Source organism: Protopterus annectens, chromosome 13.part0, assembly GCF_019279795.1.
Source record: "Protopterus annectens isolate FY-2018-M chromosome 13.part0, PAN1.0, whole genome shotgun sequence".
Lineage (NCBI taxonomy): Eukaryota > Metazoa > Chordata > Ceratodontiformes > Protopteridae > Protopterus > Protopterus annectens.
The window spans coordinates 921,026,416-921,053,470 of record NC_056747.1 but is presented as its reverse complement, the minus strand read 5'-3'; the positions used below and the strand labels follow the sequence as shown (position 1 = coordinate 921,053,470).

At 35.4% G+C, this 27,055-nt stretch overlaps 1 protein-coding gene across 1 annotated transcript in view; it reads right to left on the bottom strand.

The window, feature by feature from the left end:
- Positions 1-27,055, bottom strand: part of CNTNAP1 (contactin associated protein 1) — a 941,217-nt gene that overhangs the window by 440,393 nt on the left and 473,769 nt on the right. Inside the window, exons 10-11 of the mRNA XM_044054679.1 lie at positions 23,390-23,570; positions 851-957 (exon numbers count right to left, since the gene is read on the bottom strand). Coding sequence (XP_043910614.1) covers positions 851-957; positions 23,390-23,570 — 288 coding nt within the window. The remainder of the gene's footprint in view (positions 1-850; positions 958-23,389; positions 23,571-27,055) is intronic.

The window sequence follows — 27,055 nt, the reverse complement described above, 5'->3', positions numbered from 1 at the left end:
TTTTCTGATTAGATGGTAATTTAATTTAATTTCATAAGAAAAGGTTGAAATTAACTTTTCTAAACATTTAAAGCTGGTCTTAAAATGACCTCCTATCAATAACAACAAAAGTAAAACAGTACTCTTTGGATCTTTGCCAATGAAACTCAAAGGTAATGTAATATTTCCTGGTCAAGTCCAGATGTCATTATTTAAACCACTCCTTTGTATCTAGCAATCTCCCTTCTCATATCTTTTCCTCCCTACAGATCCAGTTCCAGAGTTTACTGACTGCTCATATTTTGTCTGAATTCTTATTTCATTGCTAGATAGAGGATTGAAGGAAAGGTATAAATATGTACAACCCTTAGTACTTTATGAATGTGTACTTTCATTTTTTTTTTGCATTACAAATCATCTTAATTTGACATGCACTTTCTATGATATTGTATTTACTTTTTTATGCACTGCAATCAGATTATGTCTGAGACAGGTCAACACAGACAACTACACATCCCTGGTCAGAAAATTTTTAAATAAAACAAAAATAAAATGATAAATTGTACCAATAGTTTAATCAATGTCAAGACTGCTGGAAGAAAATAAACTGACTTGGGTCACAATCCCTATTTTGCTTTTCTTCACAAATCGCAACAAATATGAAGGCCATAATGGCTCGGTACATCATGTTGTATAATACAAACATCAGTTTTCTCTGCATTCACCTTATGGCATAGTTTCGTGCCTTTTGGTAACATATGAACTAATAGCCATATCCTAATAGAATAATAGGCTGAAATGCACAGACACATTCAATATGGTCATAGTTTTCTACTTTATAATATAATTACACATAAATAATGTGGCTTACATTTATGACACACCTCTCCTTTGTAGCCTGTAAAATCACAGTTGCAGACAAAATCATCCCATGACTGGATACACCTTCCATCATGCTCGCATGGATTTGGGGTACATCTAAAGCCAGAAAAAAATAAGAACTTTAAACAATGAATACTGTAATACCACTTTCTTTGTGTAAGTCTGTCAAAGGAATTATTATTTTGAAGTTGGTTAGAACACAGACAAACATAAATATCTGCAAAGAATCTCATGGAAGGAACTGGCATTAAAAGTTATTACTAAGTATAAAACTATAAGCGATGCAAGATTTGGGAAATCTGTGTTCAGTTAGTCATTTAATCAACTACCCAGGCAGTCAATCAACCAGACATAGAAGAGTCCTCCTTTTCTGACAAAAATAGCATACTGAACTCCAGACTAAAAATCTAAGGTTTTATACCTGTATAGCCCTCAAAAACATTTTTAAGTATGATCTAGTAGGAGTTTTGTTACAGAGTATAGTTTAAAAAATGTTCTTTAAAACACAGCTAATAAAGCCTGCATTATTTGCTTCCTACACAGTTTGCTGGGTTAACAAAGTGGTCAGCATCCCTTGCTTGACATGAACAAGAGCAGTTAGTTTCTTTTGTTTTATTAAATATAAACTTAAGTCCTGGTCAAATCCTGTAGTACAACCATAAAATAATTTTTATAATCTCCGCATTAATATCTCTTTTCATGAGGCAGCCTTAATAATGGTATAATCACAATGGTCATTTAGAAGGAAATTCAATCATGGCAAGAGAACAAAATGGCAATAAAAGAAAGTCATATGGAACAAAGGATCATTTGTTGTTAAATAAAGTCATAGTGGAGAACTGTAAAAAGGGGATGAATCTAAGTATGGCATGGATTGACTATAAAAAAAAACATGTGATAGTATCCAACATTCATGGATAAAAGAGTGCTTAAAAATTTATAAGATACACCCTACACTGATTGACTGCATTACAGTGACCATGAAACGAGTTAGACCACTTTGCAATTAAGCCATGATAAAAACTTCTCATCTTCTCTTTGTTGAAGATTTAAAACTGTATAGTTCATCAGATGAGGAACTGAAAGCACAACTGCAAGTTGTTAAAACTTTTTCAGATGATATAAGAATGTCATTTGGTCTTGATAAATGTGCAAAAGCAACCTTTAAAGCAGGAAAACTGCAACACCAAGAAAACATCAGTTTGGGACCAGACTATGATATTCAACAACTTGAGCAATATATAAATGTTTGAGAACTGATGAAGGATCAACAATAAAATGTGAACAAATGCAAATAAAACTTAGTAAGGAATACTTTAGAAGACTTAAATTCATCCTGAAAACAGCATTGACATCTAGGAACAAAATCCAAGCTATAAACCAATTTGCTGTTCCTGTCCTAACTCACAGTTTTGGAATGTCTGACTGGCCCCAAAATGTGTTGGATAGATAACATAGGAAAACAAGAAGGATGCTTTGTGCTCACCAAATTATTTGTAAAAATCAGTGTATACCAAGATTATATATTCCCCACTCCGAAGGAGGGGTGGGCCTTCTTGAAACTGATTACATGTACTGATCTGCAATCGTGGGACTCCACACATATGCTGACCTCACAAGACCCAAATGTAGTGAAAGTTTTGAAACATGAGGAGAATAAATCTAAGATGACTTCTCTGCTTAAGCTAGCAGAAGCATATCAGCGTTAAGCAGAAATGGAAATTAAACCAGAAGTAGATAAAAATCAAGCAGCAGTTGAATTTGCCAAAAAAAAACAAAAGAAAGAATGTGAGGTGAAAAAACAGTAGTAGATAAAAATCAGGCAGCAGCTGAATTTGCCAAAAAAAACAAAAGAAAGAATATAAGGTGAAGGACCAGATGAAAAGGCAAGAAATGTGGAAAATGCATAAATATAGTTGCAAATATAGAAAACTTCTGGAAGAACTTCATGTTGATCAAGAACAAATGTACGAATGGTTAAGGAGAGGCGAATTCAAACCAAGAGATGAAAGGTTAATATTGACGGCCCAAGATAGTGGGCTATGTACACTCTGGTTTTCAAAGTCCAGGTTTTGTAAAACCAAATTGGAAACAGTGGCACACCTCTTTGCTGGTTGTGACATACTAATGACAGAAGGACTGTATGCTGAAAGGCATAATAATGTGGCAAAACTGTTGCACTGGGGATTGTGCAAGCATTATGGTACTGAAGTGGCTGAAAAACATTGGAAACATGAATCACAAAGCATAATAGAAAATGATGAAGTCTACATCACATGGGATCACCCATTACCAACAGTTCAAAAGATGGATGCTAGAAAACCAGATATAGTGGTCCATGAAAAGAAGATAAAAGTAGCATTGGTCATTGAAATCACCACACCCAGTGACTACAGTGTCTTGCGTACGTAGAGACACAAAATCATAAAATATCAGTATATGCAGGCAGAAACAAGAGCAATGTGGAAGAAGGATAACCACACAGTTCCGACAGTAGTAGCAGCAAAGGGTATTATAAAAAAGAAACTACAGTAGTATTTATATATGTTACCATTTCATGTAACCCCATACGAATTGCAGAAGGAGTCATTACTGGGCACAGTGTGGTTGCTGCGAAGAGCACTTCTGGCTGACAAAGATTGAAACAATACTAATTTCATGAACTTGAATCGTACTTTGACTTAGGAATGGGGTCCATTCCTGTCATGGTATTAGAAACCCAAAACACTTGGAGAAATAAAAAAAAAAATGGTATAATCACAAGGTCAACCCAATGATATTTGTTCAGGGAAGCTCTTTGTAATGCTCATGACATTAGAGAGTTAGTTTTTTCCCCACCTGACCTACTTTTTCCTAGGGGTTCGAGTCTTTTTGCTCCGACTCACTTCTGATCTCTGTTCTCTTCTTTGGCCACTCAGTTGTCTTGTTTGTTCTCTCAGAGGTAAGTGCCCTACAGCCCATGCATTCCCCAAGGGGCAAGGGAAAATTTCAATGACAGTTGTGCTGTCATCCATGACGGGGGCTTTGTTGTCATTTGTACAGCTCTAGGCCACTCTGCATGGTCACTTACATCAGGGTGTTGGATATTCAATGGGCAGATGCAAAAAGTAGGCTCCCTCTTCACTAAGTGATGTTATCCTCATTAGCCCAGTCCTGAGCAGGCTAGTACCACTATGTTCTCTAATCTCCACTGGGGAGTCTAACACACATTATCTGAGAGGTGCAGCTACTCCCTCCCACCTGAAAGATTTGAGCATGCATAGCTTCATCATTCCTCTCTAGTGCCTCAGCTGCTAGTCGAACCTGGGTCAGCTGGGTCATACTCCCTCATTGCCATTAGATACTGGAGGGTTAGGTACAGAAAAGGATCAAGCAGCCAAGAAGTTTCATGCCTCTTGTGGTGGTGATGATGGATGAGATCAGAGGCATATCACCACTCTAGCAACTAACAGGGAAACCTGGATTCTACACTGATGGCATAGAGGGATAGACTTCTGACTACAGCTATTGGTTGAGAGTAAATGCAGCGAGGATGGATGTGCCCATCTGTGGGCAGCATATTCGTTGACACACCATCATGTTTCTCCTTTGTGGAGGATGGGGACTCTAAGTATTGTCTACAGTGGGGCAGGACTCTAGCCTGCAAGTGAAGGCATGACCAAGATACCACAAAGTCCATTGTATGCCAACCACTAAGGTGGGTTCAAGACTATGCAAGGGCTGCAGAACTAGGAAAACACCCCCTGGTAGCTATGTGACACTGCCCCAGGTTCCTCAATCCCCTCACCGACTTAGGGATAATATGGTGGGTCTGATAGACCTGGTGGATGAGGAGATGACCTAGGTGAAGCTGATGGTCAACTATGCAGAGCCAAAAAGAATCACAAAAAAACTAGGAAAGGCTGGAAATACTCCATGTATGACAAGAAGGGAAGTGGTTTCATCTTTCCAAGTCACATCAACATGAAACATGTACACACAGAAACAGAATACCATGGGCAGACATGCTGAAGATGGAGTGGCCAAAGCACCCTAGTGAAGGACCTTTCTCTCCTACACTGCAGTGGTGCTAGTCAATCTCTTGCTGCCTATAAATGCTGAGAGATGAGAGACACTAAAAGTCAACACAGGGGAAGAAATAAGCAAGTGCATGAATGAATGAATGAGTAAAAATAAATAACTGTGACTTCCACTGCATAAATGCAGATCTAATGGTCATGAGGTATTTTGCATGTTTGCATCCAGAATAAAAAAAAAGTCAATTTTTAGGCTACAATTTTATTGCTTGCTGGCAACATGCATGACTAATTTGGAACAATACTGCCCTTCAAACTGTGAAAATAACGTGAGGGCAACCACTTTTAGTAACTGAAAATGTACAGTGGCTTTTGAAAATACAGAATATGTACACAATTCAGTTTTATTTGCTTAATTTAAATATCTTAGCACTAGACAAAGATTATAAGTTCATTTGTGAGAAATGTTCAGAAAAAAATAACTTCCAGACATGACAAGTTATGAAATTTTTGCTAGAAACTAGTGTTTTCATTAATGGCTGAAAAACTAAGTCAGTTGACTTAAAAGGCGAGTTGTAAGTCACAGCACAGATGACTACTGGCAAAATTATTACATGCTAAAGTCACTAGCCCCAGTGCAATCTGACGCAGTGTCCAATGTTTCTCAACAAAATTTAGTACTGGAGCAGTTATGAGAAAGTGAATTTTTTAGGCAAGTTTGATAGATATGCATCACCTGCTTTGGTAATAAAGTAAATTAGTGTTTTTATCACATACTTTTCTAATACGTGATTCCTTCCCACATTTCCAGCTATGAAGCAAGTGATTAAACATTTCAGAGGGTGCTGTCCTATACTGACAGAAAATACACAGTTTTTCACCATAACACCACCACTTTAATGGTAGTGCATCCAGGACTGTAGGCAGGAATTTACTAAATTTACACAAAGCAGACAGATTGCATCTCTCCAGAAAAGACATGGATTATAAAATAGGCATTGTGGTACACCGAATCATATTTCCATTCCCAAAAGGTATAAGTCATGAGTAAGCACTGCAGAAAATAGTACACATTCTGTCTATGAATGTAGGCTTTTTGGCAGTATACAACTCCTTGTGCACCTCACAAAGAGTGGCTTTTGGTGATAGTGCTGCTTTGCAACAAGACACTGCATGGCAATTTGTTAGATTTGGTTTAGAATGCAGTAATGTGACAAGCCTTTGTACCATATCATGGTAGTTACTTCACCAAGGTCCATTACATTAATGCTGATATATCAGGATCCCTCTGTGCTGAATGGGTACATTGACAGAAATGTCAGTATGCAATACTACCGAGCATAGGTACTGCAACCTGGCACCCAAGTCAACAGACGTCACTATTTTAAGCTACCCCCACACCATTCAGATAACTTTTTTCTTATTGTCTGTCACTTTGTCTTATTCATCAGATTTTCTGTGTATTCTTTCAATACATGGTAGGTAACCAAGAGTACACTGTAATAAGGACAGAGGAACTAATCTAAATAATGTGGGAGTCTTGTGCTAGGCCCCTGGAAACCATGCGGTTCTAGATGCCCTGAAATGCATTTTAGAGGATTTTTTTTCTGTAAATTTTTGATCGAATAATGGCCTGAATAAAATTTATAACTAAGGGAAGAAATTCATTTTTCTTGAAAGGAAGAAATAAATTGTGCCCAAGACTTAATGATCAAAGCTGACAACATAGTAGTTCCCAACAAAATAAGAAACAAATGCTTGAAAACAACTAAGTCAGATTTGGGAATATTGGTTGCCTCCTTACCCTTGTTTTCCCACACTTTGTCTTATCCTTCAGTTTTTTCTTGCATCCTTTCAAAGCACACTAACAGGCTAAGACTGAACTGCAATAACCATGAGTTAATTAATCTAATTTACCTGTGGGTCTGGTCTGCTAGGCCTCCAAAAGCCACAAGTTTCTAAACACTGAGATACATTTTAGAGCTTTTATCCCACTTTTGATCCAATATTGGCCTGAACAGAATGCATAACTAAGGAGAGAAATTCACTCATCATTTTCCTTTAAAGGAAGACATAAATTGTGTCCAAGGCTTAGTGTTGAAAGCTGATAAAAGAGAAGTCCTCAATAAAATGAAAAAAAACCCACAAAAAAAGTTGTTCACACTCACACTCACACTCACGCAAACTCACACACACAAACTCACACTCTGCATGCTTGCCTCCAGTCAGATTTGAGGAATACCTGTTCACCTAGAGTGTGTCTTTGGGCTTTTGGAGGAAACCAGCAGACCACAGGGATAAACCCACACACAGACAGGGGTGGAAGGAGCCATATTCAAGAACTCACTGTCTGCATATACTAATATAAAATGAGTATGAAATAGATAACATATTATCTAATCAAATACAGCATGACCCAGCGTACTCCAAAAGTTAAGTAAAACAAAAAACGCTGACCATAAAAGTCACAGCACACAGAGAGTTTAATAGTTTGAGCGCTTTCATTCCAGAAAAGCAGGAACTGCCTCAGAAACAATGTAGCGACTTCCTGCATTCCTTAAAAAGCCTCAACAGCGTCAAGCATTACAAAAATTAAACGCAAATTGTTATTGTAAGATGAACAAATAAGAAAACATTTAAAAACAAAGCCCAATAAATGGAAAACATTAAAATTATTATATATATAACATAATCATGTCTTCTTCTTCTGGCTTTTTCCCGGTTAGGGGTCGCCACAGTGGAACTCCAATCCGCTAATGATTGGCAGTACATTTTTATGATGCCGAGGTGCCAGCTCAACACCCAGCCTTCAACGAAGGCAGACCCATTTACGCATGTCTTTCGAATGCCACTCGGCTGCAGGGAGGACATGCAGACTCCACACAGAAGGCGCTCCAGCCAAGAATCGAACGGGAGAACCTCTTGCTGTGAGGCGACAATGCAACCGCTGCACCACCGCGGCTTTACACAGTTAAACGTTTTACCTTGTACTCCTCTTTTTGCCTCAATTACTTCTTTTTACTCAGTTAAAAGAGGTAATTGAGGCAAAAAGAGGAGTACAAGGTAAAACGTGAGCCAAACATCAAAATAAATAAATAAAATTAAGTGAAACTGTGTTTGCAAAAGTAATATAAATGTTGCAGTGCAATACAGCATTAACTGAGACAAAACACTTGAGCAACTGAAATTCAAGCCTTCTGTACTAGGAATGACTATAAAGCCTATGGGTAAGAGTTCCTCTGCCTTTAATAATCTCTGTATAATATGCTCAACTTGAGAAAATTAATATGTATGAAAATAGAAACAAGTATTTCAATGTTGGCAGAAATATGAACCAATCCCAACAAAAAGGATCTAGCGGGTACTATTAAAATGAAACAAGCTGATAACAGTGAACTATGAAAATGCCCTTGAGGCGCAGACAAGAACACAAGGCATTTAGCAAAAAAAATAAATAAATAAATAAATAAATAATAAATACTCAGAATGTATGGGTACAGAGTGAACTATCACGGCTAAGAACCAGAAGTGCTTACATGAAACTACTCTGTCAACAAGGTCAAGCAACTAAGTCTAAAGCTGCCTACAAGGTAATATAAAATAAATGCAATAACTTTTTTTTTCAAACTCTTGGCTTCTGAAAAGCTATGAATGTTGCAATTAACTCCACATATATAAAGTGTGTGTGTGTGTGTGTGTGTGTGTGTGTGTGTGTGTGTGTGTGTGTGTGTGTGTGTGCGTGCGTGTGTGTGTGCATGTGTGTGTGTGTGTGTGTGTGTGTGTGTGTATACAGAATCAGAAAGACAGTCAGTCAAAGATGTCTCAGATGTAGTATACAATCAGAGCAATGCCGGTTTCCTCTAAATGTTCAAAATGTTTTGTAATTAACAGGGGTGTACCATTTCACCTCTGCTTCTATTTATCCTGTTTTGCAAGTCATATATAAACACAAAATAGATGCTATCAGCCCACTTTGTTCATCTGTTTCTCTTACTCAGGCTGCATTTTTCTGGCCCTTCTTAAATGTACAGATTTCCCATTGTGCTTTCTTATAATATTCATTTGCTTAGCTAAATCAGGAAGATTTTCATTAGTACAATGACATGAAGAGATGGCATAGCCTCTTCACTTAAGAGTATAAGTATAGGTTTTTCTTCGTTTCCTAGTTTATCATTTACAATAGGTTTCTCATGACGGTGATTTTATAACATAATCATGTCTAAAGCATAAAATTTAAAATGCTAAATGTTTTCAAGTGTAATCAACCCAGAAGAGAAACCTGTGTAGAACCCTCCCTAAAACCAGACTGTCAAAAGATGCATCAACCCCGGTCGACATATAGCTTAATGTTTGTGAAACCTTATTTAAATTTAATAAAATGCTAGGATTCTTTTTTTTTCTCAAAAAATTTTTTATTAATTATATGAATAGCAAGACAATTAAAAGATTATACATAACAAGAAGGCATAAATGAACATATAACAATTCATCTAGTGATAACAACCTTCATGAGATTTTGATAAGTTATTTAGAAATAAAACATACACCATATGTACACTATATACAAGTTAGGCAACCTGAGAAAAGAGAAAAAAAAAAAAAAAAAAAAAATATATTTAACATTAACTATTTAATATGTTTAGAACCTTTTCTAACACAACCTTTCTAATAGCTTTTTTTTTTTGGACTTCCACCTAAGTATCTTTGAGCATCAATAAATTTAAAAGCCATTTTCTGGAAAGTAACCCATTTTAATTTAGAACGATCAATCCAATTTTGTATTATATAAAGTTTTAGTAATGAGCAAATAAAAATGATAACATGAATATCAACTTTTGAAAGATAAATCAATGGAATATGCAGAATAGCAAATTCCCACGTCAACGTGGATTTTTGATATCCCATTTTCTGCAGTCTGACTTTCAAAGATGTCCACAATCTGTGAGAAAAATGACAATACCATAGAATATGAAGGAGGTCTGCTTGGGGATGAGAACAGCATGAACACGAAGGGGACTTATTTGGGTTAAATTTGTTTAATTTGATTGGGGTAAAGTAGGCATCATTATTAATCATTAATTGTGTGTATGCTAATTTTTTAAAAGGGATAAATTCCTTAGTGTGTCTAATAGCCAGGACTTTCTGAGATTCTGACAATTGGGAATTATAATTCAACCAAACATTAGATAAAAGACAGTTGTGGTCCATCATTAAAGAATTAATTAATTTATATGAGTTTGAGAGCATTTTATCAGATGATGAAAGTATTTTAATAATCGTGTTAAGGTTTTTCAATTGTGAGTCTATGGGGACCAGAGATACAAATTTGTTTTAATTATTGCTCTTAGTTGTGTAAGAATTGGTGAGTAATTCCAGTTTACTTTCAATAACTTACGCCAGTCAGATAAAGGCAAGTCAAGATATTTCAAAACATCTCTTACTTTTAGATTTTTAATTAAAGGATAGTTTGTTAAGTTCAAAAGTTTATTGTCCAATAATATATTTGGGTTTAGATGAATTGGCTGAACATGGTGCGAGATTTTTTCTAGTTTACACATTTTGAGTAAGGTTTGGAAATCTCTAATCTTTTGTTTAAATACTGTAGATATATTTTTAATAAATAAACTATCCAGAGAGATAAAGGGAATAGCTTCAGGATTTAAATTATTAGAAATGACATAATTATACCATAATTTTATCCATAAAGAGTGATTTGGATAAGAAGTGTTATTGAATTTAGAGATAGTAAGAAGTTTATTGGATGAGACAATCAGATAATAGAGATAAAGATTAGGTAAACCCAAACCTCCCTTGTCCTTCGAAAATGCCAATCTAGAATAGGAAATTCTAACAGATTTAGGGAACCATATGAATTTTGCCAAAGCTTTATTTACAGACTCAAAAAATTTTTGAAATTATCTGATCAGATGATGAGAATTGGTAAAGAAATTTAGGCAGAATATTCATTTTAATAATGGCCACCCTTGAAAGAAATGAAAGGTTTAGATGCTTCCATCTGTCCATATCAGACAATATAGAGTTCCATAATTTATTAATATTATTTTGAAAGGAAGATTTATTATTGTGTTCTAAATTGATTCCTAAATATTTTATATTATAAGTAAACTGAAAATGATCGTCTGGAAACAAAAAGATTTGTGTGCTAAATGATTTAAGGGAAAAATATGAGTTTTGTAGAATTTAAAAGATAGTTGGAAACCAAAGAAAAATAATCAATAGAATTCATTATCTTTCTGTAATCAGATAATGGAGTTTGAAAGTAGATTACTAAATCATCCATAAAAGCAGAGAAATGAATATTAGTATTAAGAATTCTAGGGATGTTATGAAAAGTATTTTGAGTAATAAACAATAGCAAAGGTTCTAAGTAAATGTTGAAAAGAAAAGGGGACAATGGACAACCCTGTCTTGTTCCTTTAGTGATCTTTATCGGAGCAGAAAATTGACCATTAATGTATAGTCTAGTAAACATATTCTTGCATAAAACTTTTAAAAAATTTATAAAGAATAAGGGAATATTAAAACATAACATAGCTTGAAATAGAAAGTTCCAACATACTCTGTCAAAGGCATTTGATGCATCTATAATCAAAGCATATATAGGGTTTGGATTTTTCTTAATGAGATGAAGTATAGTCTCTAAAGATAGAGTATTATCCCAAGCATGTCTCTGAGACATAAAACCTGATTGATCTGATGAGATAATTGAGGGTAAAATCCGTTTCAATCTGTTAGCCAGAATAGATGACAGAATCTTAATATCCACGTTAATTAAAGAAATGGGTCTATAATTTACTGGGTCAGATTTATCTTTATTATTTTTAGAATTAGAATGGTTTTGGATGTGTTCCAATGAATATCTGAGATATCATTAACTCTTATATGATTGTAAACTTTAAATAGAAAGGGAAGAACTACCAATTTGAAAGTTTTGAAAAATTCTGGAGTAAAACCATCAGGTCCCGGAGATTTACCCAATTTAAGATTATCTATTGAATCCGAGATTTCTTGTACCGATATAGGGGTAGAAAGTAGTTTTTGCTGATTATCATTAAGTTTAGGGAACTGCAAAGAGTCTAAAAGAGTTTTGAGTGATTATCTTTAACAGAATTAGAAGAACCTGAATATAACTCAGTGTAAAGAGAGGTGAAAAGTTGAATAATCTCTTCATCGGTATTATATAATCTGTTATTATAAGATAAAGATGTAATATTTGGATTTCTGAAGTTAACTTTAATAATTCTCGCTAACAATTTAGATGGAACCTGGGCCCACTCTGAATATGAAGCAAGTAGCTTTTGTTCAGCTAAGGAGAGGTTATTTTGGTGAAGCAGAATTAAATCTTTCTGACAATCAAAAATTTGTTTTTCTAAAGTAGCATCATAGTTCAGACTAAGATGATTTTCCAACGAAGAAATTCTTGATTTTAAGAATTCCTCTTTCTTAAAGTATTGTTTTTTGAAAAAAGCAGCTTTACTAATAAATAAACCTCTTAATCTTGCTTTACATGCAGCCCATTGTATGTCATAAGGAATGTCTGATGATTCAAGACTATTCACCATTTCATTTAGGATTTCTGAAGCTTGTTTGCAAATATCTTCATTTGACAATAAGTTATTATTTAAGGTCCACTTATTAAACATAGTAAAATGCTAGGATTCTTGTCAAAATGCTAGCTGCCTTAATTCTTAAAATTAGTTTTATGGAAACAAAGTCATTCAATCCAGGGAATGTCCCTGCATTCAAAAGCAGCTACCAAAATAGTCATGTTGTTCTAGATGCATTTCCCAATCCCCACCTCTAGTAAGCACTGGAACTATCTTAATCACAGAAAATCCAAACTTTTTAAAGTCCGTGCATTTAATAGAATGCTTGTACAAGGCATTGACATTGTGTGCCTTTTTGATGGCATAAATATGCTGGGAAATCTTTTTCCTCAATGGGCTGATAGTCTTGCCAACACAGAACGCACGGCATGAGGAGCAAAAATCTATGTACACAACCTGTTTTGTTTCACAGTTAAAGTTGCCTCTGACGTTTGGGGTAATCTGCTACCATGTACTGTGTGACCTGTAAAATAAATCTACATTGTTTGCAAGTCCCAGAGCATTTCATGCCAGCATTCCTAACACAATGTCTTCACAATCCCTGTTATTTTCTAAAAGGAGTTTAAGGTTCTTCCTATTTTTGTAAACAAATCTGGGTTGCATCCCAACCTGGTCAAGAATCCCAAAAGTTCTAAAGACTGTATTCCAATAGTTGTGTTTGTTTCAAACTGCAGAAATCTCTACAAAATTCCACTACAACTTAGTCGAATTTTTCTGCTTGATCGAATGCTCTTTGTTCTCCGATCCATGTAAATGACTTAAACGTGCTCCATATTTTGTGTTTGTGTTCACAGACGCATTGGTAGATATCATCCGCCAATGTAGATGGATAACCATGTTCAGTGAAAAGATTAATTATAAAAGCCGCCTCCTCCTGGAATATCTGGTCATCAGTCACTAGCCTACTCAGCCTTATTAGTTGCCCTCTGACAAAGTAATTTTTCTAATAAACGAAAAACAAACTAAATAAAATTTAAAAAGCCAATGCAGCACTTCTCCTCAGCTACAAACCACAAACTTGAATGGTACCAAACAATTAATACTTTAATGATAAAACAAACAATATTAGTGCTTTCGTTTAAATCTCTGTTAAACTTCCTCAGACATTTAAAATGTGTTACATCACTTCCTTTTATATCGCCACTTTGTTTTCCATTGGACTCTCATTACCATAAATTAACATAAATTAACATATATAACATAAATAATCACACTGAGTTTTCTAACTACTTCACATCAACCCAACATGTGGATTTGCTCAGAAATAACTTGAAATTGTCATAAAATATACATTTTAAATAGCTAATATTTAAAATATTTAAAATTTAAAAATATTTAAAATGTCATAAAAACTTTTTTCATATAAGAAAACTATGTAATTGTGTTGCATCAAACAATGTTAAACAAGGACACTGTAAATAATTGCTAATAAATTTGATAAATGTAATAGCATGCAAAAAATAACTTAATGCTTGTCATTAATAAATTTTCTCTCTTTGTAGTGCTTTCAGTTTTAATACAGGTGCTATGGAAGTGCGTTCATTAATTCCTGGCCATTTATCGGCTTGAACTCCAATTTGCCATTTTAGTTCCTTGAGTTCTAGATACACCCCCCCCCCCCCATGGTTCCTTTTCTACAATATTTATGTGGTCTATAGCCATAAAAAAGAATTAATGGCCATTGAACTCACTGACATGCTTTGCTAAAGCATTGTTTAAGTTGATTTTCTTTATGGCATGCCGCTCAGTTTTTCCAACATAAAATATTGGACAAGAATTACATACAGCTAGATAGACCACTGCTTTTGAATTGCAAGTATATTTACTCTTTACAAAATATTTGATATTTCTTAAGTAAAAACTGTCAGCAATGTTAATTTTGTGACAACAATGACATGCCCCACATCTTGCCATACCCAATTTTTTTTGGATGGACCTATACATAACTGGTTTAAAAATCTCTTTAAAACTCTTTCCTTTTCGATACACAATTTTGGGTTTCTCATCCATGTGGGTTCTGATGTGGGGGTCTACTGTTAAAATGGGCCAATTTTTCATAAATACATCCCCAATTGCCTTATGATCCTGAGAAAAGGTAATCACCAGTGCTTTAGAAAAGACAGACTCTATCTGTACTACATTATGTTGTTCCTGCTGTGCAAAATGCGTGTCACAGTGTATTGGACTTAAAGAGTAATAATTGGTTTTAGATTGATCTAAGATGGGCTTAAAATGCCCTTTCAACTTTTTCACAACTACTTCCTGAATTAATGCATCTACCAGGGTACTAGGGTATTCTCTGTTGATGAAAATAGTACGCATTATGACACATTCATCCAAAAACTCATGATGTGTTGTTACCATCCGTGCTACCCTAACAAGTTGTCCTTTAACACATCTTTTCTGCTGCTCCTGGTGGGAACTACTATAGTGCAATAAGCAATTCGAATATGTGTCCTTCCTATAAATCACAGTTTATACATTTCATTGACTCTGTCCTTTCCTAAATGAACATCCAAGTAATTCATGTATTCCACATTAACGTCACAAATGAACTAGAAGAAATCTGTAGTACCATTAATGTATGTAAAAAAACTCATTCAGTAAATTTTGTGTTCCAGTCCATATGATACAAATATCATCCTGGATTCTGTAATAAGACTTCAGAAAAGTATTATACTTAGAGTTAAATACAAAATTTTTTTCCCAATATGCCATAACCATGGTGACTCCATGGCTATGCCTTTCTTCTGTAGATAGTATCTCCTGTTAAAAGTAACAAAATTATTACTTAAAACCAATTCCAACAATTCCATAATGAGATTACTTGTCCCTTGATTAACCTTATGGTAAATGAGCATCTCATTGACCCATTCCAAACCAATAATTTGTGGACTTACTGTGTACAGGTCACAAACATCTATTGTTACTAAAAATCATCTTGATCAAACTGAACACTGTTCATGTATTGTAAAAATGACCATGAGTCTTTGCATATGTGTTTTTTTTTATTATGTTTTTTAACTCAATCTATGTATTTGGCACAAGCCGAGGTAATGGAATCCCTACCATCTACTATTGGGCGCATGGGGGGGGGGGGGTCTAGGATGCATTTGCAGATTTTAGGGATTCCAAAAAAAAACGATATTCTGGGAGTTATGTTCAAGTAATTATATAAGTCTATGTCAATTCATTTTTCCATGAAGATATAATTGATTTGTTCATAATTTTTTCTGAAAGCTCTATTTAACTCATTTAATGAAACTTCAATGTAAGTATCTGTTTTCAATATGTTATTGAGTTTAGTATTTTATATATATATATATATATATATATATATATATATATATACATATATATATATATATATATATATATATATATATATATTGGCTCATGACAACTGCCCCTCCCTCTTTATCAGGTTTCATAATTCTTACATACTCCTTCCCCAGTGTTTTCACAATATTTTGTTCAACATCATTCAAATTTGATGTATAATTTTGCCTCTTACTAACTTTGTTCAAACACTTCAACTCAGTTTCACACATCTTTTCGTTTGTTATTAATCTAGGATGCAAGGGAGGGTTGTGAAGGAACCATAGGGGAGTATCTGGAACTCAAGGAACTAAAATGGCAAATTAGAGTTCAAGCCGATAAATGGCCAGGAATTAATAAATGCACTTCCATAGCACCTGCATTAAAACTAAAAGCACTACAAAGAAAGAAAATTTGTTAATGACAAGCATTAAGTTATTTTTTGCATGCTATTACATTTGTTCATTTATTAGCAATTATTTACATTATCCTTGTTTAACATTGTTTGATGCAACACAATTACATAGTTTTCTTATATGAAAAAAGTTTTTATGACATTTTAAATATTTTTAAAATTTTAAATATTTTAAATATTAGCTATTTAAAATGTATATTTTGTGACCATTTCAAGTTATTTGTGAGCAAATCCACATTGGGTTGATGTGAAGTAGTTAGAATACTCAATGTGATTATTTGTTTATATATATATATATATATGTATATATATATATATATATATATATATATATATATATATATATATACATGTATATATATATATATATATATATATATATATATATACATGTATATGTATATGTATATATATATATATATATATATATATATATATATATATTAATTTATGTTAATTTATGGTAATGAGAGTCCAATGGAAAACAAAGTGGCGATATAAAAGGAAGTGATGTAACACGTTTTAAATGTCTGAGGAAGTTTAACAGAGATTTAAACAAAAGCGCCAACATTGTTTGTTTTATCATTAAAGTATTAATTGTTTGGTACCGTTCAAGTTTGTGGTTTGTAGCTGAGGAGACGTGCTGCATTGGTGTCTTTAATTTTATAAAGTCCTTTTTCTGCTAAGGGGGGTGCTGGCTGCAAAATGTAAGTAGGCATTGCAACCTATTGGTTTTCTATAAATGTTAGACTCATATTTACATTTGTTTCCATTCTTGTAGATAGTGATGTCCAAGAAATTAATGAAGTCATTATGATACTGATGGGAGAACTGAAAGAAATTGGTCGACTGGTTTAAAAATTTGACAAAAAACAAAAAGTTCCTCAAAGTTTGTTTTCACAGAGTGAATATATCATCCAAATACCTGAGATACCTTTCCACTTGAATGAACAGTGGGGAATTAAACACAATACTGATTTCCCAGTTCCACAGAATCATATTGGTGAAAATGGGGTCTGATGTTGCCCACATTGCAACACCTTTGTGTTATTTATAATACTTGCCTTCAAAATAGACAAAATCGTTGGTCAAGACTGTTTCCATGCACTGGTAAACCAGACGTATGTCATTACTACTCAGGTCTGAGCTCTTCACCATGGATTCCAAAAACCATTGAAGCCCTCATCATGAGGGATAAGAGAGAAGAGGTCCTTCATGTCAATGGTCACAAATAATCCCTCAGATAAATATTGTAACCCAGCCATGGTCTCAAGAAAATACCAAGAGTACTTGAGTAAATGTTCCTTGTGCTTGTAAAAATGCTTCAGTATAAAGTTCACAAATCTGGCTAGAGGCTCAGTCTTGGATTCTGCTGAAGCCACAGTTGGTCTAAGAGGGGGGTTACTGGGGGATTTGTGTATCTATGGGATCCTAAAAATTGTTGGGATTCTAGGATGTTTCACTGTGAAATATTCTTGAGTTTTAATATCCAAGTCATAGGTGATAAACATGTCCTCCAAATTCAAGTCAATACCATGGTATGCAATACTGATTTCAATATGGGAGATTCTAAGAAAAATTCACCAATGTTTAGAAACCTCCAGCATCTTGGATGAATACAAGAATTTATCCATCAACACAACCCCCCCCCCCCCTTGTTAGGCTTCATGATATATATACTTTCATTGTTACAGAGGGAAGACAACATGTCTCTTTCATCCACCTTGAAGTTATAGTACAATCTCCTCTTACTAAAACACCACTCTCTGAAGGTGTTCAAAAGTTAAACTGGTGGTATAAGGGGTGGGTTCAAAGTATTGCTTCTAAATAGCCTGCTATATACTAGTTAACACCTCCAGAATTCATAGTACACTGGAAGTTAATCTTTGTCATGAACAATTTCAGTTTAGTTAATAGGTCAACCACCTTCTGCTGGCTCAATGGAACAAACTTAAAACCTTTCTGAAAAAGGGCACCAATGGTGGAGGTGAAAGATACAGAGGAAAAATTGCAAATGTTGCATCCCCCAAAAACATTTCCTATCTCACTAGCTCCTGGATCAGTGGATATTATTTGTATTGTCTCTGGAATTGTTGATTCCAGTGATTTCCCTTGCAAAAATCCTGTTCCTTATAACTGTCATGGTAGTTAGAAAAATTATCACCTTGCCTACCCCATTTCTTCTGTAGTCTTTTGGCTTGATATAACTTTTCTGGTTAGTATTTTTTGTTTTACATTATCTAACCACAATAATCCTCTCCAGTGCAGGCATTATAGGAGAAATAATGAAACTTCCAGAGTGGGGAGGTCTCAGCACACATTGGCAGTCCATGATTTCCTCAATAACACCTATCCTGTTAGGCGTTATTACTTGCTTAAAATCATCCTACCATGCTATGATGTTAACAAGCATCTTCCTCTGCCCTGGCTCGGAGGTTTGATTCCTTCCACCATCATCTACCTGCTGTGTGACTCTAAGCAAGTCACTTAACCAGACAGTGTTCCTAGGTTATTCCTAAAAAGGGACAGTTATGTCCAGTGAGCTTATCTAGTCAACAAAAAGATAAAAACAATCATTCCAGTTCTGCATCAGTGACCATTATATTTCATAACTGTTCTGCAGAATACATCGTCTAATTAGTAAGTAACAACTAATATTGTCTCCTTAATAAATATCCAACTTCGGTTATTTCAAATGGTGCACTCCAGAGTGATTGTGGAAAAGAATGACACCCTCTATATGGTAACTTTATACCAAACAGACAGACAGTTTGCCACAATTACTATGTTTCTAATATGTTTCAGCATTTGAAGCTATTTAAAAAAAATTGAGGAGTGGATCCAATCTGTTTATGAACTACTGCTAAAATCACTGCTCTATACTGAAGTTTCCATATCCTCAAGAAGTTCAGGTAACTGTCAACTAAAAATGTGTTATAATACAACAGAAATAAAGTTTGTATTACTGGCCTAGATAAGAACATACAGAAAATGTTTCATAAATCCTAAACAAAGCATATTCTAGCTACATCCCACCTTACTGCAATTACAACCTCTTTCACTTTGAGAATCATGGGTCATATGATTCATGTTTAGTCTTGTGACATACTGCAAACTTATGTTGGCAAGTTATGCCTCTATCAGAAAGGCCATGATAGGTTTATTCTAAGAAATGTATTCATCCATGTTGCAGGAAAAATACTACCTCTGCAAAGGTTGCAAAAGTTCCCCTACTCTTGACTACTCCACTACATACCATTCTTGCAGCTTCCTGGCTTCTGTTTCTTGCTATGCCACCCACAATCTGGTCAGTCAGACAGCCACAAAGGCTCTCCTGACTGATTGTCTAGATCAACATATGGGACAAAATCAGACTTGTTTTCATAAGGCACATGCCATAGCAGTGGTTATTTTGAATAAGGTCACCACAGCACTGGGACACTATGTCAATTCCCATAAAACAGGCTATGCTGGTGCCCATGCAAGTTAAAAGATGTACACAGCTGCGCAGAGTGCATCCCGGTGTCTGTGAGTGCATCTGAGGGGAGATATAAAATACAAACATTGAAGAGGAGCTTGTGGCTGCAACATCTGTGTCAATGTCTCAGTTAACGAAACCATGCACTAGGCTAGCTCCAAAGATCAGATGAATGGAGCCCTGAATACAGACACAGTGACTCAAGTTCTTGTAGCAAGTTCATGCAGATGAGCTTTCTTGGAAGGCATGAGTAGTATTGCCAATGCAGTCTAATGGTATTTGGGGCAGTGATGATGAAGATGTCCTACAGTTTAAGCAACATCTGGCAGACAGCTGGATGTCAGGTCTGACAAGCAAGACATACTAGGTCTGTGAATCAGTGCATATTACTAAAGATGCAACATGGTTGTGTGGAAGTATGTTCTTGTGCTTGGTATAAACTACAAGCATTGCACTATGTTTACTGGCTGACAGAAGGCAAGAGGAGTAAAGCATAAATGAAAAATATGCAGGCAGCCATGTGTGAAGGTCAATGAGCATTTAAGTCTTGACACCCATGTCCTGGAAATACATGGTGGATACTGCTAAGGTAAAGAGTACAGAAGGGAGAGACCATCATAGGATCAAGAGGGGGTTGTGGGTCTCTGCATCCCAAGCAGAATCAGATGAACAAATGGATTAATGAAATCCTGGGTCTATATTATAACCTCGAAGGTTTAATACTTCGAATGCATAAAGATCGAACTTTATGCATCAAAGTATTAAACCATCAAATGGTTATAAAAAAATTACTAAAACAAAACAAATTAAACTAAAGCATTTACACAGGGGGGCAAGCCCCCCTGCACCCCCCACACCCCCACTACTTAAATATACCAACTCCGAGATCACACAACATTGAAGTAAACAGAAATATCCCCTTATGGAGATTTCTGTTTAAATGTTCGGTGTGCACTTTCGGTAATCTGGTGTCGACAATATCGTGTTCGATATTGTTAGACTTTGAGAGTCTGATATAGATCCTGAAGTCCCCATAGGTGTCTTTAATAGTGAGACATTCAATGACAGTTAAGTCAGATGGTGAGGCTAGTAAGGGGCAGAAAAGAAAAACATCATGAGCATTGACATGTCTAACAGTTAAAGATATGCCGTCTTTTTACAAGTTTCACTTTAAATACAATGTATATCAGCATATCAGCATGTTTCTCTAACAGTGACTTAACATCAGTAGATACAGAAGCATAGCTGCTTCAATCAGAGTGCCATGTGTCATGAACCAGTATCATCTCAGCTCTTCAGTGAAAAGCAAAAAAAAAAAAAACTTTAACACTTCACTATAATCATATGTGCTTAAATCCAACCCCCCCAGCTGTTCCCATAGGAGAGTGCAAAAAAAAAACTTAGATCCATTCCCCACCAAACAGACATACCTTCGACTGGCACATCAACCAAATAGCCACATGCATGACACACATCCTCTCCCTCCTGCCCCATTAATTCAGGTCCTGCTGTTTGAGCTATGACCCTTCTTTCCCATACTTAAAAAAAATTCTTCTTTTAAACTGTAGCAACTGCTTGCTACAAATGTAGCAAACAGTTGCTGCAGTTTATACCTTGCCCGCACAGACAGCTACAGCGTTCATGGTTTTTCTTAAAACAAAAAAAAATCTTCTTTTAAATTGTAGCAAACTGCTTGCTACAGTTTAGACCACTCATAGAGCACTGTAGCACTAAGATGTGACTGCAAATGCAATGATTGCTTTAAAAAGATGGCATTGCATTAAAGAGATCTGGATTGGCTGATGGCGCCCATTCCCAAACTCTTCGTACCCAAAGCAGTTGCCCCTCTTGCCCTGCCCTAGCTACACTACTGAGTAGATATGTGTCATAGTTAAAGTTGCAGTTTCTTAGGGTATTTCTCATTGTTAATGACACAACAGCCATAAGAAGGCCTCACTGTTAATGATGTGATGGTCATATCTTATTAATGACACCATGTTCATGGGTATGTGTCAATGTTAATGATACTGTTCCCATCTGTAAATCTCACTGTTAACACCCTCATGTGCATGGGGCTGTGTCATTCTTAATAAACACTATTAATTATACAGTGTTCCTGTGTATATCGCACTGTTAATGACAGTAAGTCCTTAAGTATCTTTAAGACAAAAATATGGCCAAACAGGATTCCAAAACCACAAATAACCACCAATGGTGAATCCAACTAGACAACCTGATCAAATGACACCATCAGCAGAGAATTTCGCAGCAAAATGTTTATACAGCATGATTCCCACATGTTATGGTAGTAACAAAGAATTTCACAGCAAAATGTTTATTCAGCACAGTACACCCACACACTGAGATAGAAAAAATGTTTTTACTACCGCAGCACGTGGATGTGCTGTGCTGCACTGAATAAATGTTTTGCTGTGAAATTCTTCATTGGTGGTTTCATTTGATCAGGTTGACCAGATGGATTCTCCGTTGGTGGTTCCTTAAGTATCTTATTAATAAGAGAATGTCCCATTGTCAAAGACACCTATGAGCATTTCTCACAATTACTGATGGGATGTTCATGGCTATGTCTTGCTGTCACTGACTTTATGCACATGAGCATGTATTACAAATCAGAGTCATAGATTAGCATTAGGCTAACTGGCCTTATGGGTCATTTTAAGCCTAACCAGTTACCCCATGTGAAAATCAAACTCTGCACCTTGTAAGGTAAACACCTCAAACATTGTGCCAACCTCCCACCTATTATGGTCACTATTACCACAGAAATCTCTTACTTTTAAGAAAACATTTTTAATATCTGAAATGTCCACAGATATATGATGCATATGAGTCTGTCTCATTGCAATAACTCCGGTGTTACCTCACATTTAAGGACATCACAGCCATAGAAATGTTTTTATTTAGTAATGATGTTGGTAATACAGTATCTTTTACAGTGTGATATCTCTGTTTAATATATACAAGCCTGTGTCTATTTGTAATTAATGTTCAATACTGTATAAACTTATGCAAGCTATATATATATATATATATATATATATATATATATATATATATATATATCTGCTCTGTTTCTAAATGATATTTATGTAAGCTATTGTAAAGCTTTTATTTCATGTATGTATATTTAACCTATATTTAGCATTCCTTCTGATATCATATAACTGCATTTTATGTACATGTAAAAACTGGTATTAAATGTGGAGCTTTTCTCCTCGGGTCTCTGCTAAAAGAGGGTTTTATCCTAGATCCTAGTCAGTCTTTCCCAGTACACAAAAATAAATAAAGAAATAAATGTGATGCCTAAGGGCATGACTCATTGCTAATGCCATCATTTGTCTAGACAAGTCTCATAGTTTAATAATGCTGCATCCCTGGATAAATCATATTGTTAATATCAAGATGTTCATGGGTATATTTCAGTCAGTGACTCCATTTGCATGTAACAGTTACTATTCATAACTGTGATGCTTGACAGAACTTGTAGATGGAATGGTAATGCAAAAAATGTAACAGACTTACAAAGCACTTGTGTTTTAAAAGGGGCTGATGCTACAGTTTTGTAACGTTGTAACTATTATGTAATTCCTACCAAATGCAAGCAAAGATAATTAATTTCTGCTATGTACAATCATGCACTGCTTTGATTTACCTGTCTGTTATTCCACACATGTTAAAAAATACTTTTGAAAAGTTGGCATATCTTTCTGCCCGAAGCCACTTGTCTTCTCGTAGGTTAATACGTTTTTCATCCACGCTAATCTCCTGCATACAGCCATGAAAGGCACTCAATTTTGAGCTGCAAACTGATGCATTCACATTCCGTGGGCAACCTAAAAAAAATGAACCATTAGCAAAATTAAGATTAAACTCACTGCACAACCCATCACATAACCACATTAGGCCACCCAATACTATAGATAATAGTAATTATAAATAATGCATCTAGCACATCAAAGGCATCAGAAATTCTAATTCAGATACTAAGTACTAGATAAAGCTGCCCTGCCCACATTACTAATACCTGCTGACCCTAACCCTAACTCTGCCCCTGCCACAGTCCCTGTCCATGGCCCTAACCCTGCACCTTACCTTTGAAAAAACATTTCCATAACACTACCACCATTCACAGAAATGTGATCTGAATATGTCGTGAGATTTATGTCTTCTGATCACAGAAAGAAACTGTATATTTCCTTTTGGAGATTGATTTATGATGTGATGTTTTGAGCTTTTCATATGTTAAATTTTGGAATTCTGGCATCAATGACTTCACTTTCGACATGTTTGCATTCCAATAATTCAACATCTACTGAAATACATATAGAAATAGATAGATGGTATGCATATATCACTAACCCCTAAGAAATGGGTATTGTGCTGCTGCTGTGTTACAACTACACAACCAGTTATTTTTGGAGGACATGATGGATACCTGAGCAAATGATGTAATTAAATCAAAAGGTGCTTCACAAAGTATTAGTTTAAGGGTGTGCACACTTATGCAACCAGCTTATTGTATGCTTTTTTCCCCTAACAGATTTGTTTTTCTATTGAATTGTACAGGTTATAGGTCACATTAAAGGTGGGAAAAGTTCTGAAATTATTTATTGTGGTCTCATTTTTTATATTACAAAAACCTGGCATTTTAACAGGGGTGTGTGCACTTTTTATATCCACTGTATATCTCTCACTTTCATTTTTCACATTGGGAGAGCTAAAATCAAGCTGTCACTCAGTGTGCAACAATCTTGGAAGTCCCATATGTTATTTATTGTTAATGGTTGATGAAATAATTTGTATACAAGATTTATAAGATTTTATATGGAGTACAGTGCACATGGTTTATTCTGTCAGTATCAAAGGTATATTAAGTGGAATGAAAATGGAGTGCACTTTGTTGAATTTGGGGTGTTCTGCCTCTTTTTATATTATACAATATCATGTAAGGACTTTTAACTCAAAAAAGAGTATAATGCAACAGAGGAAAGAATGCAATATGATGAGAAAATAAATACATTTTAAGTGGGTTTACAGTTTTTTTGGCCAAGTGGTTAGTTTCCCAGAGCAAAACACGCTATTCCTGTAGTTTGTTCATTTAAGTTTTCGGCGACATTGCCACACTGTTATGCAAGTTGACATTATGGTAATTCACTGTTTTGACATATATGGCTGCACATTACAAAGTATAGGGTGATTTTTGCAAGAACAGCATAGACATTAATTCTCCAGAGCTAGCTGGTAGCCTGTCACAAATGTACTTTATATTTGCTAGTAATTTGTGTTTTCAGCAACTTTCAGAAAAGAGTTAGCTTGCTAACTCTTTGGGGACTTTATCTGGTACAGCTTTCCGTGCCCAAGGGGCAGTTTTGTAGAATGTTTCTATTATTTTCATGGTATATGGGGATCATAATTTCTAAGGTTATACTGGAAACATCTGACTACTAGTATGTTTTAAAGGTGGGCTGTAGCTTTTATTTAATAGCCTGAAGGTTAGAGGATTAGTAAAAAAGCATGATTCTGTCTCAAGTGGTAACCACTTGGTTTTCTGTATGGACTCACAGTGGTGATACCAAATTGTAACTGTAACTTGCTGGATAATATTACAAGGAGGATGGATGGAAAGGAGAAGGACAGAGAAAATGTGAATGGTTAAACAAGATTTTTATTTTAATGAAAGTTATATAATCACTTTTTTTGTCTTACAGGTTGTTTGCTTGTGAGAGGTGATAAAAAGAATTAAAACATAAAATGGAAAGTAAAGGAGGCAAACAATATGTTATTTCATAACTAAGCATTCATCTGTCCTAAATTTCCTGGTAGATGGTATCAATACCATTAAGTATTTCAATCAAATTATATAATTATATCATTCTTTTCTATGTTAACAATGAACATTTCAAATAATTTCCAACTGAGGGCACAGTTTCTTGCAATATAGTTTAAAATTCGGAAATATATGGTAAATTGATATTGCTATGTTTATTGGTGTATTAAATTCTGAACATTTTTATGAACAATAAGTTTTTTTTTTTTATTGACGTGTTGTTGTGACAATATAGCTTAGAAATGGAAGCAAATACATTTAGGAAGAATAAGCATTTACCTGTCCTCATTTTACAGTCAGTGCAAATATGATTGCAAAGATATACCTTAAACATGTATGTCCTAATGTCAAGTTTGGGGGGAACACAGCTTTATATACAAAATTAATTTTCCTCTCTTTCTATTTCTCCTCTCTTTTATATTTTATCTTTTCTTGTTAGCAGTAGTCCTGCAGCTTTATACCTATTTATTAATTGTTTTTAATTTATGGTTTCTTTTTAAGAGATATATGGTAACGTATTTCTTTATACTACACTGATCAATGCTTCCTTTCCATTCCTTATAGATGCAACCAGGGCTAGATGGCTTCCTGTACCAGCTAAATAGTCCTGCATTAAGTAGCTACTAGGTAGCTTGATTAAGATGTCCCAGGATCTTTTCACTTTATCAGCCTCCACAAAAAGATTGTTGTCCCATGCTGCTGCTGTTAGGTGGCACTACTTACATTAATCTGCTCTAACTCTTACACTACAGCAGCCCATGCTGCTGCTGTTAGGTGGCACTACTTACATTAATCTGCTCTAACTCTTACACTACAGCAGCCCATGCTGCTGCTGTTAGGTGGCACTACTTACATTAATCTGCTCTGACTCTTACACTACAGCAGCCCATGCTGCTGCTGTTAGGTGGCACTACTTACATTAATCTGCTCTGACTCTTACACTACAGCAGCCATGCTGCTGCTGTTAGGTGGCACTACTTACATTAATCTGCTCTGACTCTTACACTACAGCAGCCCATGCTGCTGCTGTTAGGTGGCACTACTTACATTAATCTGCTCTGACTCTTACACTACAGCAGCCCATGCTGCTGCTGTTAGGTGGCACTACTTACATTAATCTGCTCTAACTCTTACACTACAGCAGCCCATGCTGCTGCTGTTAGTGGCACTACTTACATTAATCTGCTCTAACTCTTACACTACAGCAGCCCATGCTGCTGCTGTTAGGTGGCACTACTTACATTAATCTGCTCTAACTCTTACACTACAGCAGCCCATGCTGCTGCTGTTAGGTGGCACTACTTACATTAATCTGCTCTAACTCTTACACTACAGCAGCCCATGCTGCTGCTGTTAGGTGGCACTACTTACATTAATCTGCTCTGACTCTTACACTACAGCAGCCCATGCTGCTGCTGTTAGGTGGCACTACTTACATTAATCTGCTCTAACTCTTACACTACAGCAGCGGTTTTCTCTCTGTTATCCTTG